This window comes from Osmerus mordax, chromosome 13 (assembly GCF_038355195.1).
Source record: "Osmerus mordax isolate fOsmMor3 chromosome 13, fOsmMor3.pri, whole genome shotgun sequence".
Taxonomy (NCBI): Eukaryota; Metazoa; Chordata; class Actinopteri; order Osmeriformes; family Osmeridae; genus Osmerus; species Osmerus mordax.
In genome coordinates, this window is record NC_090062.1 from 2,944,265 (window position 1) to 2,960,192 (window position 15,928).

Below are 15,928 nucleotides of genomic sequence, written 5' to 3' on the forward strand. Positions count from 1 at the left end.
TTGGCTAACAAAGCACTTATTTGTAGTAGATGATCTGTGACCTGTGCCAATAATGAGGCATATGCTCTCTAGAATATTTCTCTTTTGTAGACAATGGGCTAGGCTTAGGAAGTAGCTAATGCAATGTCTCTGCAGACTCTGCTACAAAGCAGAGCACACATTCGGTTCAGTTATGTACCTTTTATATACAATTTTGCAATGACACATTAAGGGTTCTTCAGTGTCCCTTCGGCAGGCTCCATCGTTGATTTTGAGAGGACCCGGCTAATTCAACTAATCCCTCCTTTAGGGGTGGCCAGTCAAGGAGCACTCCACCACTGGGTAATGGGCTCTGCACCAAAGAAAACCTATTGACGGCAGAATGGCAGGCCAATCAACATTGAGAAAAGAGAGGATCTTGTTGCTATGCTTTGGTAAAATAGTTTGCCTAGTAATTATGTGCTTTATTGAGTTGTTTTCCACTGATAATCATCTCATCAACAAGCTCAGTAGCAAGGAACAAGCTACCTTCTCCCCAAAGACTCCAGCTTGTCTTCTTCAATAAATAGTGATCTTGCTCTTACTTTGACCTATAAACCTCTGGTTTATACAGCCTCATTCATGCAGTGTTCTTCATGTGGTCAGAATAACTACACTAACGTGTGTGTGTGTGTGTGTAAGAGCCCAGCAACCCTTGCACGCACACAAACACTGTTTCGCTTTTTCTTTCAAGCCTTTCCCCTCCTCTGTGGGAAGAAATGTGGAAAACGACATGGCTCAGGGCCATGCACCTGAGCACCACCACTCCAGCTTCTAACTACTGCCATCTGCTTCTGCTGTGTCAATACAAATCCTCTCTGGAGCTCCAGTGTATTTATATATAGATAATCACAGCTCTATTGCTGTCTAGCTATTTTTCTACTTTAGCACTATGGCACAAACAATGCTTTTGTGTACCTGAAACACTTCATTCTCAGAATGCAATTAAACATTTTTGCAGCGTAGCACTTCTAAAGCTGCCACATAGGAGACCGATACCCCCATTGAGTCATCTCAACATATGGGAAATATTATCACCATCAAGGTATTGAAATGTAAGACCTAGGATGGTAAATCTTAACCCAACACTGTTGCACACATCCCCTAATAAAACCCAAAAAATTGAGTTCATGTTCTAAAGTATTTTAGTTCTGGTCAAAGGTGATCATGTCTGAAATAAAAAGGACTCTCAAAGGCTGGAAGAAATGAGCTTGCATAACATTCCCTCCCACCATCTTCCTGTCTGACTATTTACACTGTAGCCCACATTTGTGATGTCATTCAAGGATATTAAGGTTCTCATTGTTGAATTTGCAACAAACTGCAACCACCATAACATTGGCTCTGCTGCCTTCAGCATGATTTAAATTCAGTAGTGCAGTGAAGTCAGATGACTTCTAATGATGCAAAAAACCATAATACATTTAGTTCCAATTCAAGTTACATTTGTTGTGAAAGGGTTTCACAGCCCCTCCAATCCCTTTGTTCTTACCGCATTTTCACATTAATAAATGCCATTCAGACAACCAAAGCTAAAAAACTTCCATGTTGCCTTCCACTGAGGTTTCTCAAGTTGCAAGGCAGAGCTCACTTGTACCAGGGCCTTGTAGATGGTTCCTTCAAGCAGTAAGCTGCTACACTGCTACCACCTAGTGGTTACCCTATTTAAGTACCAGAGTGGTCCAACAATAGTCAGACATGGTTTATTCAAATGTGTAAACTACAGATGAAAAAAAGTCTAACAGTTTAAAATGAATAACCACCCAACAGTGTCTTTTGTACGTTTTTTTTAATTTTTGCAAGTTCCATAGAAAGTAACGCTTTGCTCATTTCTTCTTCTCCACATCCTGCTCAGCTGCCTCCTTCGCCCTCTTGGCACGGATGCCAAAGAGACGAGCATTGGCACGTGCCATGCGCAGGCTGGCGAAAGCCTTGAAGTTCTTCTCATCCTCAGACACCACCCTGGCCTTCTCCTTCTTGTTAATCTGAACATGAGACAGCATAAGATAATTCAACATTAGAGGACACCAACTCTTAACCTTCATTCCTCTGAAACAAAAGCTGGTACATGTCAGACGCGTTAGGTAATTGTTTCATTGATACATACATTTCTGATGGGCATGACAGCACCAGTGAGCTGGGTGGCCATCTTGAGTTCCTCCTCCTGGGATGAAGAAATGATCAGACAGGTTAAAGAAAGCCAGGCACTGATCAACATTTGTTCCAGATGTTTGTTCCACATTTGACCCACATTTAAAATGCAACTCGCCAACTACCACAAACATCAACAAGTCAAATATGTGAAACTGAATAATCTAGGGCAGTCATCAGATAAAGGGGTTCAAAGAGAATCATCAACAGAGTACAGAGATTCCGGAGAATTTGTCATCATTTGACTGCGGAGGTGCTTAAACCATTTAAGACATCCAATCTGAGGCTTCATTCCTTGTACTATCATCCACAAGAATGCACTGAAGACAGGGACTTGTCCCAAAACAATCTCCAGGCCCCATGCCCTGAATGATTATCTGGTGCTGCTGCACTAACTGATTTGCTCAGTCAGTCACTGGATACTTACAGTGCTGTCTCCCTTCTTGGGTGCGGAGGTCTTCCTGGGGAAGAGGATGAGCTTGGAGCGGTACTCCTTCAAGCGCTGCACGTTGGCCTGCAGAGACTCGGTGGATCTGTTACGGCGGCGGGCATCTACAGAGATGCCAATGGTGCGTGCTGTTTTCCTGTGGATACCAGCAGCCTGGAACACAGCCATATAACATACATTAGCACAGAAACAGGACATTAATTTGATGTGTTTCCTTCCAATATCACCATAAAGATAAAAAAACAAAAAACATACACCTTGAATGGTATAGTACTTTGCAGCCAGACAGTCATCAGAAAAAGGGGTTCAAAAGGATATCATCAAGGTAGTACAGAGATTCCGGAGAAGTTGTCATCATTTGACTGCTGATCATACTAGCCCTAAACATTGTCTGAAGCATCGGTCTTTGCAGATCCCAATGATTCAGACTAAGAAATACTAACATAGGCCTGTAACTTCCAAACCCACATCTGAATGTAATACAAACTAATGCTTCTTACCTTGAGCTCCTCCAGGGTGAAGCCACGTCCAGCGCGCACCTTTGTGTGATACCTGATGGTGGGACACCGGACCTGTGGTCTGAGGGGTCCAGCTACAGGACGAGGAGCAATGCGACGGGCCTTTGCCTGACGGGCCTTTCGCCTGAAATACAAGGATACAGCTGTAAATACAACTACATTCAGCATCACACTCAAAGCAGACATTGTTTACCTGCATGTTCACGGCATAAGGACGGCGTCTTAACCTACCTGCGGATCTTCCTTGCGGGCTGGTTGAACCAGGTGCGCACCCTCTTCTGCCAGTCTTTATGGAAGTGAGGGTTCAGGAGCATTCCATTCCGGCTGGGAGCCATGTTTACCTACTTCCCTGGAACGCACATATGACGGATCATAAAAACATGTCCATGTCCAACGGAAAAACACCTACAAGTTATCAGACAAATCTTAGTAGGCCAACTTCATCTGGATCCCGTTAATTGAACACGTGAACATAAATTGGCTTGCTATCGCTAAGAGCGTCCATGGGTTCCTTGAAAATAGCTGTAAACGTCAGTGTTCAAAGAATCACAATTCGCTATTTAATTTAAATTTGGGAATGGGTTTGAATTAATCCTCACTTATACCAATGTTCAAATACTTGGAATAAATTCCACGCATCTAGAGACAATCGTCAAAGCCAAAAGTGTTGCATGCACTTCAAACCCTGCCACAATTCATTCCCATCCATTAGTACGGAAAAATCATTATTTACTTCACCGACCATAATAATACGTATATTTCCATAGTACCACACTACTACACTTTCACGGCCATACAGAAAAACTAATAAACATTTTACAGTTTTAAAGGATTGAAGCCGATTTTATTCGAAATGTACGGAGATTAAATTGACATACCGTACGGGGCGGAAAATGGCCGAAAAGAAAAAGGAAGTGCTTAACAGTGCATTGTGGGATATATAGATGTTAGCCAATCGTAGACATGAGTGCGATTGACACCGGAAGTGTATTATATTGAGAGAACGTATTCCCGTATTCCCCAAATAAAACTCAAATAAAACACGTACACACTGAACGCGCACTGAAATATTTGCGTTAAAAATGTTTTCCATAACACGCTGTTACTAGTTCTGTGGAGAAGCCTGGGGATGAGATTAATGCTAAAACCTATGACACAGTAAATAAATAAAAAACACATACAAAACAATACATTTTCAAATGCTAAAAGTCCAAGACGATGGGAAAAGACTGCAGACCCCCCCAAAAAGTGCACATTTACACTTAGGAAATAGAAAAAGCTATTAGCCGATTCACATTTCAAAACTTGATTCATAAGTACAACACAAGATGGCACTGGAGTTCCAATGGACCTACAAAGTATTCGTTCAGCATGGTCTTTGATTATCCACCCGTGGCACTCTTTTCACCAAATCAACATTAAATTGCTTACAAAATACCTCACTTTAAAACTAATAATAATAGGGACTTTTTAGTTTAGATTTTGCATTTAAATATCGATGATCATCATCAGCCACCTCCTACCACTTTTTAAAGATCATATCAGACATCCCAACCTGCAAAGACTCATTTCCGGGAGGTAGCCCCGGTCGATCTGTCATATAATCAGTAGGCCTATTATCTGAGGCAGACTTTCATCCTACAGAGCAAAAATGCTCCCGTATAATCAGTCCCAAGATAACTAGGCTCAGTCGACTGCACCAATAGTGTTACTGCTATTCCATTAATCATTGATCAACCCACACCTGCACTTCACTTCCACTTTAATCTGAGGGCAAAGGTCAAGGTGTATCAAGATGTACAGCATTTTATCCAGGTAGATACTGTACACATCTGAAATGGTGTCAGGACCACTATTTTCAAAATGCACAAAACTACATGAATTGTACAAGATGTACTACCATTTTATCCAGGTAGATACTGTACACATCTGAAATGGTGTCAGGACCACTATTTTCAAAATGCACAAAACTACATGAATTTTTTAAAAGTTTATAAAAGTATAAAAATGAGTTCTGTACACAGCGTTAAAAAAAGGTTTCTTCTATATGAATACATGTAAATATAAGAAGGCATGTGGTGTGACTGATCATCTTTCCCTTTTTTCGGGGGGGGGGAGGGGGGACTATTCAAACATACTGGATGCTTGATGGGAAGCAGTATTTTACTATTTTTCTGATTATTTTGTTAAATGAAACATTATTGTTGAAAGTTTTATTTAATCAGGATGGACCAGTTTTCAGATTAGAAATCCAAGATGATTTATGCCAAACAGACCTCCATCTTAGACACAATTGTGATGAGAACGATGAGCACAAACAGACATGGACAATATTCAAAATATAAGTTGTAATTTATTGCATCTGACTTGCATCTTTTACAATCACTTTCCACCTTGTAGCCACTTCTCTGTAGCTAGTATTTCAGTCCATGTAAAGCACCCAACACAAGCCCTTGTTGTCTTGCTGACAGGGCTTGGGATGAAAAAGCCCTGTAAGTTGTCTCATGGATTCACTTCTAACCACCTTGGGGTTGTTAATTTGAGACATTACAATTTTGGTTACCTTGATGATATCTTGTTCATGAAACAATGACTGTATCAAAATAAATATAATGTCCTAAGTGACCTCCCAGAAACTGGGATTTTACAGTCAAACCAGATATAATTAGTAAGCCAGTACTCTAACATTACACAAAAGGGTCACAGCTTTCTACTCTAGTGATTTGATGAATTTATCATAGGATGCTTCATCCATCAGGCCATCAAGTTCTCCAGGGTTTTCAATAGTCATCTTAATCAGCCAGCCTGGAAGAAGAAGAATGGCTGTGCGTTAATCGTTAAACCCCGACTGTGTACGAGTGTAAGAGGCCTAAATACATTTTTACAGCCGTTGTGGAGATTTGTCACAAAACTAAAATTTAGTATGTCTGGTGACATTATGTCAGGCTTTAGCGTACCCCCTTCGTAGCAGGCTTTATTCACTAGCCCCGGGTTGTCAGACAGCTCCGTATTGATCTCAGTCACCTCTCCAGTCAGAGGAGAGTAAAGCTCACTAGCAGCCTTAACACTTTCAAGAGCCCCGAACTCCTCTGCAACACAATAAAGCACAGTCCACAACCTCCTTCATTAGCAACATAGCTGGAGTTTTCGTGCAGGAGAGAATCTACAAAAGACTCACCCAATTGTTCAAGTTTTTGGCCAACCTCAGGGAGTCCACAGTAGACCACATCACCTAATGCTTCCTGGAATGGAGGTTTGAACATTTTATTATTTAATTCGATTTCATTTTAGCATTTAAATGCATATAATGCATCCATTTAGAGTTTTAATTTGGTTTGCTCACCAGTCCATACTAAAGAACCAATATAACTTCCAGACCTGACCTTTAAATAATTTTTAACCCCATGGAAGATTCAAGGCTGGTTATCTGAGACTATTTATAGTTAAAGGTGTGATAAAAGTAATAAATTACCCCAAACAATGCATTGTAAAATTAGTGCTTGTAAGATTTGTCTATTGCAGGGTAAAGGTTTGAAATAGCCTCAACAGAGCGTGTTGAAGGCATTAAGTAGGCCAACCTGAATACTGATATCAGTACAGCTTCAACATCATTACTGATTTACATATGAACAACGTACCTGAGCAAAACTGCTGATGCCAACTGTACCAACACCACCCTCTACTCGTACCCACTCATGCTTGTCAGTGAATTTCAGGGCTGCAGGAAGGGAAGAGACACAAACATTACTGACATCCCCTTTAGCATTTGAATGAAACTTAGGAAATCCTTTTGGTGTGTGTGTGTGCTAGGAGGGGTCAGGTCAATGGCAGGCCTAGGTTATGGGACAGGGAAAGAAAGAAAGTCGCCTTACTAATCGCCAATTTCAAACCACACACAGATCTTGTGTCCAAAGGACATTTTAACGTACTATGGACCAGAGCCAAAGATTATTGCACAACACAGCAAAGCCCATTCAAAAACAGCAAGACAAGAGATAACCCACCATTCAAAATTCTGGTCTTAAGACATCTATCAGCCCATCGTTAGACAAAATGTGAAATGTATTCACACAACATTTAAGTGGTAAAACTTCAGTTATTCATTATTCTCTTAAATCTATGATAAATGCAATTATTGTGGGGTGCATTCTTCCATGAACATGGTATTTAACGCCCTCACTGAACATATCATTTTTTGCCTACCCTACTCTCATCTACTTTTTAATATATTTTTTCCTAAATTTGATGAAACCTTTGACAAAACCTTAGAATATGGTTTACAAAAATTATGTCATGTTTCAGATACCCTAGAGGGCAAATACAATGCCTCAACAGTTTTGTATGCTAGCATCAGATCATGCAGAAAAATACAGGTTTGAACCAGATTGTGAACTATGCAAGATGCTGAAGCATGGCTGGACAGTCTGAACGACAGGAGAGCCTGTTAGTTCAAACATCTCCTCACTCTAAAAGGTTCATAGCTTTGTAGAGCAACAGTTACATGAATGTAATATTATTTATGAAAGTGATTTTAAAAGACCCAACAGTAAACAATCGCTGTATTTGAATATTGCCTTAGGGGATTCTCTCTCTGTAGAAATAGGCTTTAAGATAAATAATTTATAATTAATCATTGCAATGTGCTAGTGCTAACAATTAAGGCAAATATAAAGCAGGGCTACTGACACATTTTATGCTTTCAGGGGGACTCGTCCAAGCTCTTGCATGACTTTCCTAGCCCCTCTCTATTAGCTAATGTGGAACACGAGACATGGGTGCATTTACAAACTCTCGCTAACATGTTTTGTGACCTGGTGATAATAAGGTGCTCATGACCCAAGACATTAAATCACTAAGATCTTGTTTCTGAAAAACGTTTTATCGGTCTTGAACCGTTATCAAAACAAACCAGACTAGACCCTTTTCAAATACACTCCAACCTAACGTGTGGTACAACACCACATTGTTAAGCATTTGCGTGTTTAGCCACATCACACACTTTTCAAGTCTAAACTTTCTGTTGCAGGATTGACACATTTTACATTTCTAGTGACTTGGTCCCAGTTTTACCCCACAATGAGTCACAAATGAACCGTGGGAAACTGACCAAAACGGAGTGCCATCACGCGTACGTTTGAATTTGTAACCAAAAGCTACACTGGTTACACTTGTTGTGATGTTACGTCAAGCATTTAACTGTGAATTTACCAATTTGTAGAACACTAACAAAACAATTACCTGTGGACAATCGCGAGGCTGTGCTCAATGTCCGTGGAATGTCGGTTCTCCATAGCAGCCGATTTGCAGCTAACTGTGTTGGCCGAGAGAGCCGAGGCAGTTTTGGAGAAAAGTTTGCAGAAATGCACCGGAGGGCCACTCTCATCGCCATCTTCACAGAGTAGTGTCGAGCAAAAGCCTATACACACGCACTTGACCGCGAGACCAGAGTGGCGCGCATCAGCCCATTGCACGCTCACGAGGCAAAGGCTGGAAGTTGGACCACCGTCCGTAGGGCGTCAGAGTAATCAGGCAAGGAAAGAAAGGACGCTTCTGAGGAAAGCAATAATCACAAGTGGGAACGACGCGTTTATTAATTTGTTGCTAAATGTTCTAGATCTATGATAGAGTTAGCCTTGTCGCAGTGCATCCGATTTACCAGTTGGCTGGGCAGTTTATCTGACGTAGTATGACATTAATAGGCCTATATACTTTTTTGTTATGTTCTTTTTTTATTACCAAGTCTGTGCTCACAAGTCTGTGAGCAACTCTATGCTTATGAACAAAGGATGCAAAACAGCACTCAATTAGCAAAATCCTTAATACAAAGAATGGCAGATAACAAAACGGCTCATCACAAGTTGATTGGCCACAGTTAATGGCATTTTATTGGGTTTTACACATGCTCAAACACTTGAAGATGAAAGAAGACAGATGACTGGGGGAAGAAATCAACACCAGACAGTTATGCATGGAACTCAAGTTGTAATTCTGACAAGAAAAGCTTTAAAAATGTACTTTATTCCCTTAAGAATGCAAAACAGCACAGGCTCAAAACAGACAGTAAAAATGGAAAACAGTTAAACAGTCCACATTAACTACCAATCTGAAACCATTCCCTGGCCTGACTGAAGGCAAACTGGAGTGTTCACCTGAGGGCACGTTGTCAGACAGAGGTGCCCTCAGTGGGTGGGGCGGTCTTGTTGTCATCAGGCTTCATGGCAGGGAACAGCAGCACCTCCTGTGAGAAAAGTATCAACATCAGATGGTTACATTCATTCACACATCAAGGAGATGAACTGTAAGCCCGGGTATAGATCTTAATGAGGACAGCAGTTAGGTTGTATTTGAGAGCCTACTGTAGTACTATCTCGTTAAGAGACTACGCCTACAAAATGTTCTTTCCCATGTGAATGAGACACCACTTTGTTACGTATATCGATGTCTCCAAAGCAAGTAGTGTTATGCACTGATATCGAACGAAATTCGCTGCTAATGGAGTTTAGTTAAAACTGTAGACATGCATGGAGTCCATTCAAGGCTAGTCAGAGAAACGCGGGATTGTTGTGCAAATCAGCAATGTAACGTTAAGCGTAAAAAACTAGCGATTAAAAAAAACGCTTAAATTAAGAACATGGTTGCAAATATATATGTACAGGACTGTGTAGAGGACAAAACAAGACTGTCACAATTTTTAAATCAATTATTTAACACGAAAATATTATATTTATGGGACTCTGAATGATCTGGCCACCATTGTTTCCGGTTGCGCAGTATTCACATACCCCTCGGTTTCAAGTAAGCTCCCGAAAACACTCGGTTTTAAGGGGTATGTACCCCTACCCCTCGATCAAAAAAAGTATTGGGACAGCCCTTATTCTCACGTGAACGGCAAAACTAAGGGGTAGGGGTAAGACATAGAATTGGGATTCGGCCTGAGTACTGACTAAAAGCACCATTTGTAAGTCGCTTTGGATAAAAGCATCTAAATTGATGCAAATATAAGGTAGTCGTCTAGTAGTATAGTGCCTTTATACCTTGATATTGTTGGAGTCAGTGAGGAACATGGTAAGGCGATCGATGCCCATCCCCCAGCCAGCGGTGGGAGGGAGACCGTATTCCAGAGCTGTGCAGAAATTCTCATCGATGAACATGGCCTCAACATCTCCTTCTGCCTTAGCCTGAAAACAACCGAAACAGACATATCAGAAATGACATCTGTTACTGGCTAACTCACTGCATACGCTGGGCCAAAAACAACAACCATCTTTTTTCTCTTGCACAAGTCCCACTGACCTTGCCCTGTTGCTCAAAGAGCTCCCTCTGGCGGATGGGGTCGTTCAGCTCAGTGTAAGCATTACAGATCTCCTTCTTCATCACAAAGAGCTCAAAGCGCTCCGTCAGGCCCTTCTCTGACCTGTGCCTGTATGGGGAGAGATGGGCCACAATCGTTCAGAGACCTTGGCAATGACAAATGTTTCAGTTAATACTGATAAGCATGGCAAACGACAATCCAATTCCCCCAACTACCCTCACAGGAAATGGGTAGGAAAGGCAGCTCACCATTTGGCCAAGGGGCTCATGATCTGGGGGTGGTCACAGATGAATGTGGGGTTGATGCATGTCACTTCCAGGAAGTCTCCCACCAGCTGCAAGGGGGCACAAGCCAAGGTGGGGTAAGTCATGTACTGAGGCCATGGAAACAAACATACAAGGTGACCCTGATGAAAAGAGCACCTTGTCTAAGAGGCGAGCAGTGGTTCTGGGTGCTGGACACTCCACTCCTTTCTGAGCACACAGCTCATCGAAGAATTTCCGGGTCTCTGTAGGGGCATATGTCAGTGTGGTACACAGTAAAGTGTTGGTGCTGGTTAGCATGAATGACAGTGTTCCAATACGTCAAAGGTGTTGTCTCTTACCATTGCTGTCATAGGTGTCTGGGGCAGGGAACTTCACACCCATCTCCTTCTCCAGGTCTTTGGTCATACTGACTCTCCTGAAGGGAGGAGTAAAGTCGATCTCTTGGGCCTGTCCCTCTGGACCCTCTGGATGGTAGGTCACCTTGTACCCTCCAGTGATGTGCTTCACCATTCCTGAGGAGAACAGAGCAAATCAAATGGGTGATAAACTGCTGATAGGTTGCTTTTATACAATTGCTAAGAAAAAGGGTGTGTCCATAGAAGGGGCGTAGGCATTTTTCCCAAATGTGGGTGCTAGTGGACAGCTTTTTTTTTGTATATATAACTGATGATGCGTCAGTTAAATATAATTTTCCTTTAAAAGTGTAGGGGGGCAAATTGCAGTTTTCAAAAATTGGGTGGTCCCACCCATGTATAATGAAACATACGCCCCTAGTTCATAGATGCGCGTGAAACCAGAGGACTAGTATCGCTTAAATTACCTGAAAGAAGATTTTCGGTAATATCCATCAAGTCATGGTAATCTGCATAAGCCATATAGAATTCACAAGTGGTGAACTCAGGGTTATGCGTGAGGTCAATCCCCTCATTTCTGAACTGACGACCCACTTCATAAACTCGGTCAATCCCACCGACCACAAGCATCTGGGAATAGAACAGAAGTACGAGCCATCAGAATAACAATAAAAGCCTGGGCTTTGTGACTAATCATGGGAATGTAAAGGTAAATGTCCCACCTTGTGGTAGAGCTCAGGAGCAATCCTCATGTAGAGGTTCATGTCCAGTTCGTTGTGATAGGTGACGAAAGGACGGGCCACGGCACCACCTGGGATCAAGTTCATCATGGGTGTCTCAATCTGAGGGGAAAATCACAGTCTTTATACCAGGGTGGTCCAACCCTGCTCCTGGAGGTCTACCCTCCAGTAGGTGTTTACTCCAACCCCAGGGGACAATAGTATGAAGCAAGATTTGAGGTTTGTGAGGTAACTTCAGGTTCAGTGTCATGAGTGGTTCACTACTTACCAGGGAAGATCGCTACACACAGAACTTATGCTACACACCTAACCTGCAGGTCAAGTTGGAGATAACAGCTCAAGTATGAAAGAACCGCCTACTATAAACACTTTTGCTTTCCCCGACGAGTATCTTTGTAATATAGCCAACCGATGTCATCCTACAACAGAGACTGATTAAAGCCTTAATGATGGGGCAGTGATATTGATAAGCATATTAACTTCTGCATTCACACATATGGCCATTTTTTGCCAGTGTTTCTTACTGCCTTTTGCAACAGCGGTGTTGCTTTTAGCTGTGATTATATTTTTGAATTCTTCATATTCATATTTGTTTAATATCATGGCTCATCTTGTGTAAAATGTGTGGCTTTGGAAGACTTGTCGATGTTTGCAATTGGTCATATGGAGCAAACACTGCCCATTTAATGTGAATACGTTCATACTCGATTGGAAAAACCTGGGGTGACTTCAGTTGATAAGTTGTGACACTGCTTATGCAGGATTGAAGATGTTAGGCTTGATTGTTCTTGTTAAAGACAAATCAGACATTGCCAGAGAAGCAACAACAGGCATCGCTCAAGTTTTTCCATTGGTCATTAGTATTTAGCCAAATCCGTATGGTAATAATTATAAATCTGTGCACTTGTGTTGTGTTATTTTATTGAAATTAAACATAACATGATAGGACTAGGTAGATCTTTACAGTGCCCAGAAAACAAATGTTGATGATTCGTCAACATTGTTAACAGTAATAATAATTAGTAATAATAAAGTCCCCCCAGTTCACAATAGGCAGTGTTTCCCCTACCATTATATTAGGGGGGCGCCCCCGCCCCCCCCAACGGCACCCCCCGCCCCCCCCTGGAAGGTCAAGAAAAATAATAATTAAAAAAATAATGTTTTGTCTCTACATGGTCTGTGAGAAAATTACACAATTCTAACGCTGACGCTGTGCATTTTCAATGCGCCGATCGTTCGGCTCTTTGGGCCGGCACAATCCGGAAGAAACCACCAAAGCTTCACAAGGCATCGTTCACCCATCCCTAATGATTGGAATACAAATCTACTAAATCTAGGCTTTCCAGGAACAGGTTTGGGCTAAATTTGGTCTGCACATTACAATCTATTTTAGACGACTTCCCCACATCAAACCAGACTGTTGCATTATTTCAATATATGATTAACTTGCATGAAAAATATATAGCCTGACCCTGAAGCCTTAAAGCTGGAACTCTATACCATTCCCTGGACCCTAAATCAGAATGTTTAGATATCTGATGCCTCCTATTGGCCACCATGCTCACCTCTAGGAACCCCAGCTGGTCCAGGAAGCTTCGAAGGTAGGAGATGATCTTGGAGCGTGTTATAAACTTCTGCCTCACAGAGTCATTGAGAATCAGATCTAGGTAACGCTGACGGAACCTGGTTTCCTGGGGGGAAAAGTGGTAGGGAGAAATGAGCTCCACAGCGCCTCGAATCAAACATGAAAGCCTTTTACGATTCCTTTGGCTCCTTGTGTAGGTTGTAGGCATTGTTGCTAACCTTATCTTTGAGGCCAAAGTGCAGATGGGGCAGCATGTGCAAACAAGGTGACAGCAGGGTCATCTCTATGGGAATGATGCTCAGCTCCCCCTTTTTAGTCTTTCCAGGGTTCCCACGGACTCCAATGATGTCACCACGACGCAGCTTGTTGTTGATTCGCACAAACTCCTCCTCTGATTTGTAGTTCCTGAAGCAGAGGGACAGGTGGATGGGCCCTAAATGAGTAACATCACAACTTTAAGGAAGTTATACACTGTAATTAAATAGCCACTTTACTACCTGTTGTTTGCCATGACTTGAAGCTTGACACCTTCCCCTCTCAGGTCGTAGAACAGTAACTTGGCCCCCGACTCCCTCTTGGCATGGACACGGCCTGCCAACAACATACCATTTTTTGTATTACTTAGTCTAAAATGCTCATTTGTTAACCTATTTGACTTTTTTATTAATATCAAACCAATATAAATATTAGTAGTACCTGACAAACTGAGAACCACATTTGTTAGCTGGTCTCCTGGCTGTAGATGGTTGTATTTCTCGATAAACTCTGTGAGTGACAGATCTACCTGGAACTTGTGTGGGTACGGGTCCTCTGCTGTGCCCTTTAGAGCTTGGATGGCTTGGGTGCGGATCTTGTAGTATTGCTACGACATAGAAATAGACTGGCTGTTATTTAAAAAGCTTCTCATTCCTGCAGGTTTCAGATATTCTCTTAGCATGTCCTCGTAGTAGACTAGCCCTGAGGGAGTCAGAAGACCAGCACATCATTAGAACTCACGTTAGGGTCAAGGGTCTCTTCATCTGCCCCAAAGGCATTTTGATCTGCTGTGTCATTGGTATCTTTAGTCTGCTCCTGCTGTTCCTTGACTTTGGCCTCTTTCTCAGCTGCCTTCTTGTCAGCTTTCATTCGCCTCTTTAGCTCACTGACAAAACATACACAGGTAATACACATTAGAGCATCAGCGGAACTAAAACCAGTAGTATCGGTTTGGGGAAAGACAACCGAAAATACGACCATGCAAACCACGCATACAACGGGAAGGGATTCTGTTCATTATTTGGATGACAAAAGGTTGGTTGTTTTCTCATGGAATGGAAAAGCCACCAACCTTTTGTCACCTCGCCAGCGATTCCCCTGAATTAAAGTTGGGACAGTTGCTGAACTGGGGAGAGCCAACTTTATCCCCTGTGCCCTGACCCTGAGGGCTTGGCACACCTGCTGCCTGGCAGCCCTGACCACTGTCAGCATGCCGAAGCAGGCTGATCTACTGACCTACACCATTCAATGACCAGACCTGGAGAGAAACACACAGACTGAGAAAGCTGTCTTTGGGGTCCACATCATAGGATGACTACAAAGTCTACAGCACAGATTTAAGATGGCTATTGATAGCAGCGCCTGTGGATTGGATTCATTTGTCAAATAACGAATCAGAGAATCACCAATCACCTTTTTTTGAGGTAGCCTACTCGATAGAAGCACACGTCGTGGTAGTTACCAGCATTAAAATGAAACTGATCGATGAAAACGCAACTACAAATTAGCCAACGCCATTTGGTACCATTTCACTATGCATTGTGGGCTTTGTAGTTCAAAATGATAAGATTGTAGGTGGGGGATTCCAAATGACATTCAAGAAAACTACAAGCACCATGTGCGCTAACACACTTGAACCGAACGTCCCACTGGAACTTGTAGGCGTATCGCCATATGGAGCGGCTGTTTCTCACATCGTGGTTTCTTTTAACTGATGTAACTGTATGCAACAATATAATGTAATCCTAATGTATTGACAAATACATTGCAAATAAGTCTCAAAACAGCAATACAGCATCGCAAACGACTATAAAACTGGCTATGCTAATGTGGGACATTATAACCTTACTTTTTGCTGAGTTTCTCTCCGTCCGCTGCTGTGACATCAGCCATCTTGACCGTGCTGCAAAGGGACTACGCCAACGTCCGTACACACGTCTGATGTTACACTGTACGTGAAGACGTTATAGTTCTTCGTTCAAAGGTAGTTTGCAGTCTAGACACTACAGCGGTGTACTGCTGCTCTCTACTGATGGCATATCAGACTACAGCAACAGTACAGCTTTAATTAGTAGGTTACTGTAAGTACAGCTTTAATGACTTTCCTCATACAGGTTTTGTTAAGTCATCTGGTCCAGTTTTGTGCCTGTATTTTAATGTATGATTATATGATACTTGTTGTTTGTTGATTCACCATCAAACTACTTTGTGGCCACTGGCTAGGAACATCATATTTGTTTGGAACAAAAGATGATTACTGATTTCGCTCGAGCATTACAAGA

General features: G+C 42.1%; 3 protein-coding genes and 2 non-coding genes across 6 annotated transcripts; all 5 read right to left on the reverse strand.

The window, feature by feature from the left end:
- Positions 1 to 1,788: 1,788 nt before the first annotated feature.
- On the reverse strand, positions 1,789 to 4,043 carry rpl13 (ribosomal protein L13). The gene is made up of 6 exons (XM_067249529.1): positions 4,014 to 4,043; positions 3,367 to 3,484; positions 3,118 to 3,259; positions 2,597 to 2,770; positions 2,126 to 2,182; positions 1,789 to 2,003 (listed from the first exon to the last, which is right to left on the reverse strand). Exons 2-6 carry the CDS (start codon positions 3,468 to 3,470, stop codon positions 1,845 to 1,847), a joined length of 636 nt encoding a protein of 211 aa, XP_067105630.1. The 5' UTR covers positions 3,471 to 3,484; positions 4,014 to 4,043; the 3' UTR covers positions 1,789 to 1,844.
- LOC136955887 (small nucleolar RNA MBII-202) lies at positions 2,328 to 2,409 on the reverse strand. Its single transcript, XR_010878188.1, has one exon. It is a non-coding gene; the product is annotated as a small nucleolar RNA MBII-202 (small nucleolar RNA).
- Positions 2,898 to 2,971, reverse strand: LOC136955888 (small nucleolar RNA MBII-202). The gene has a single exon (XR_010878189.1). It is a non-coding gene; the product is annotated as a small nucleolar RNA MBII-202 (small nucleolar RNA).
- Positions 4,044 to 5,470: 1,427 nt separating the features above from the next.
- On the reverse strand, positions 5,471 to 8,549 carry gcshb (glycine cleavage system protein H (aminomethyl carrier), b). The gene is made up of 5 exons (XM_067249219.1): positions 8,374 to 8,549; positions 6,774 to 6,853; positions 6,314 to 6,377; positions 6,093 to 6,224; positions 5,471 to 5,940 (listed from the first exon to the last, which is right to left on the reverse strand). Exons 1-5 carry the CDS (start codon positions 8,522 to 8,524, stop codon positions 5,846 to 5,848), a joined length of 522 nt encoding a protein of 173 aa, XP_067105320.1. The 5' UTR covers positions 8,525 to 8,549; the 3' UTR covers positions 5,471 to 5,845.
- A 441-nt stretch (positions 8,550 to 8,990) lies between these two features.
- kars1 (lysyl-tRNA synthetase 1) lies at positions 8,991 to 15,601 on the reverse strand. Of its 2 annotated transcripts, XM_067249588.1 has the most exons (15): positions 15,496 to 15,551; positions 14,719 to 14,904; positions 14,388 to 14,532; positions 14,088 to 14,253; positions 13,889 to 13,982; positions 13,610 to 13,796; positions 13,372 to 13,497; positions 11,789 to 11,908; positions 11,534 to 11,696; positions 11,052 to 11,225; positions 10,870 to 10,955; positions 10,696 to 10,781; positions 10,429 to 10,555; positions 10,170 to 10,313; positions 8,991 to 9,373 (listed from the first exon to the last, which is right to left on the reverse strand). In XM_067249588.1, exons 2-15 carry the CDS (start codon positions 14,856 to 14,858, stop codon positions 9,299 to 9,301), a joined length of 1,833 nt encoding a protein of 610 aa, XP_067105689.1. In that variant the 5' UTR covers positions 14,859 to 14,904; positions 15,496 to 15,551; the 3' UTR covers positions 8,991 to 9,298. The 2 variants fall into 2 exon arrangements, with proteins under 2 accessions (XP_067105689.1, XP_067105690.1); XM_067249589.1 differs by lacking the exon at positions 14,719 to 14,904 and having other exon boundaries at positions 15,496 to 15,601.
- Positions 15,602 to 15,928: the final 327 nt, after the last annotated feature.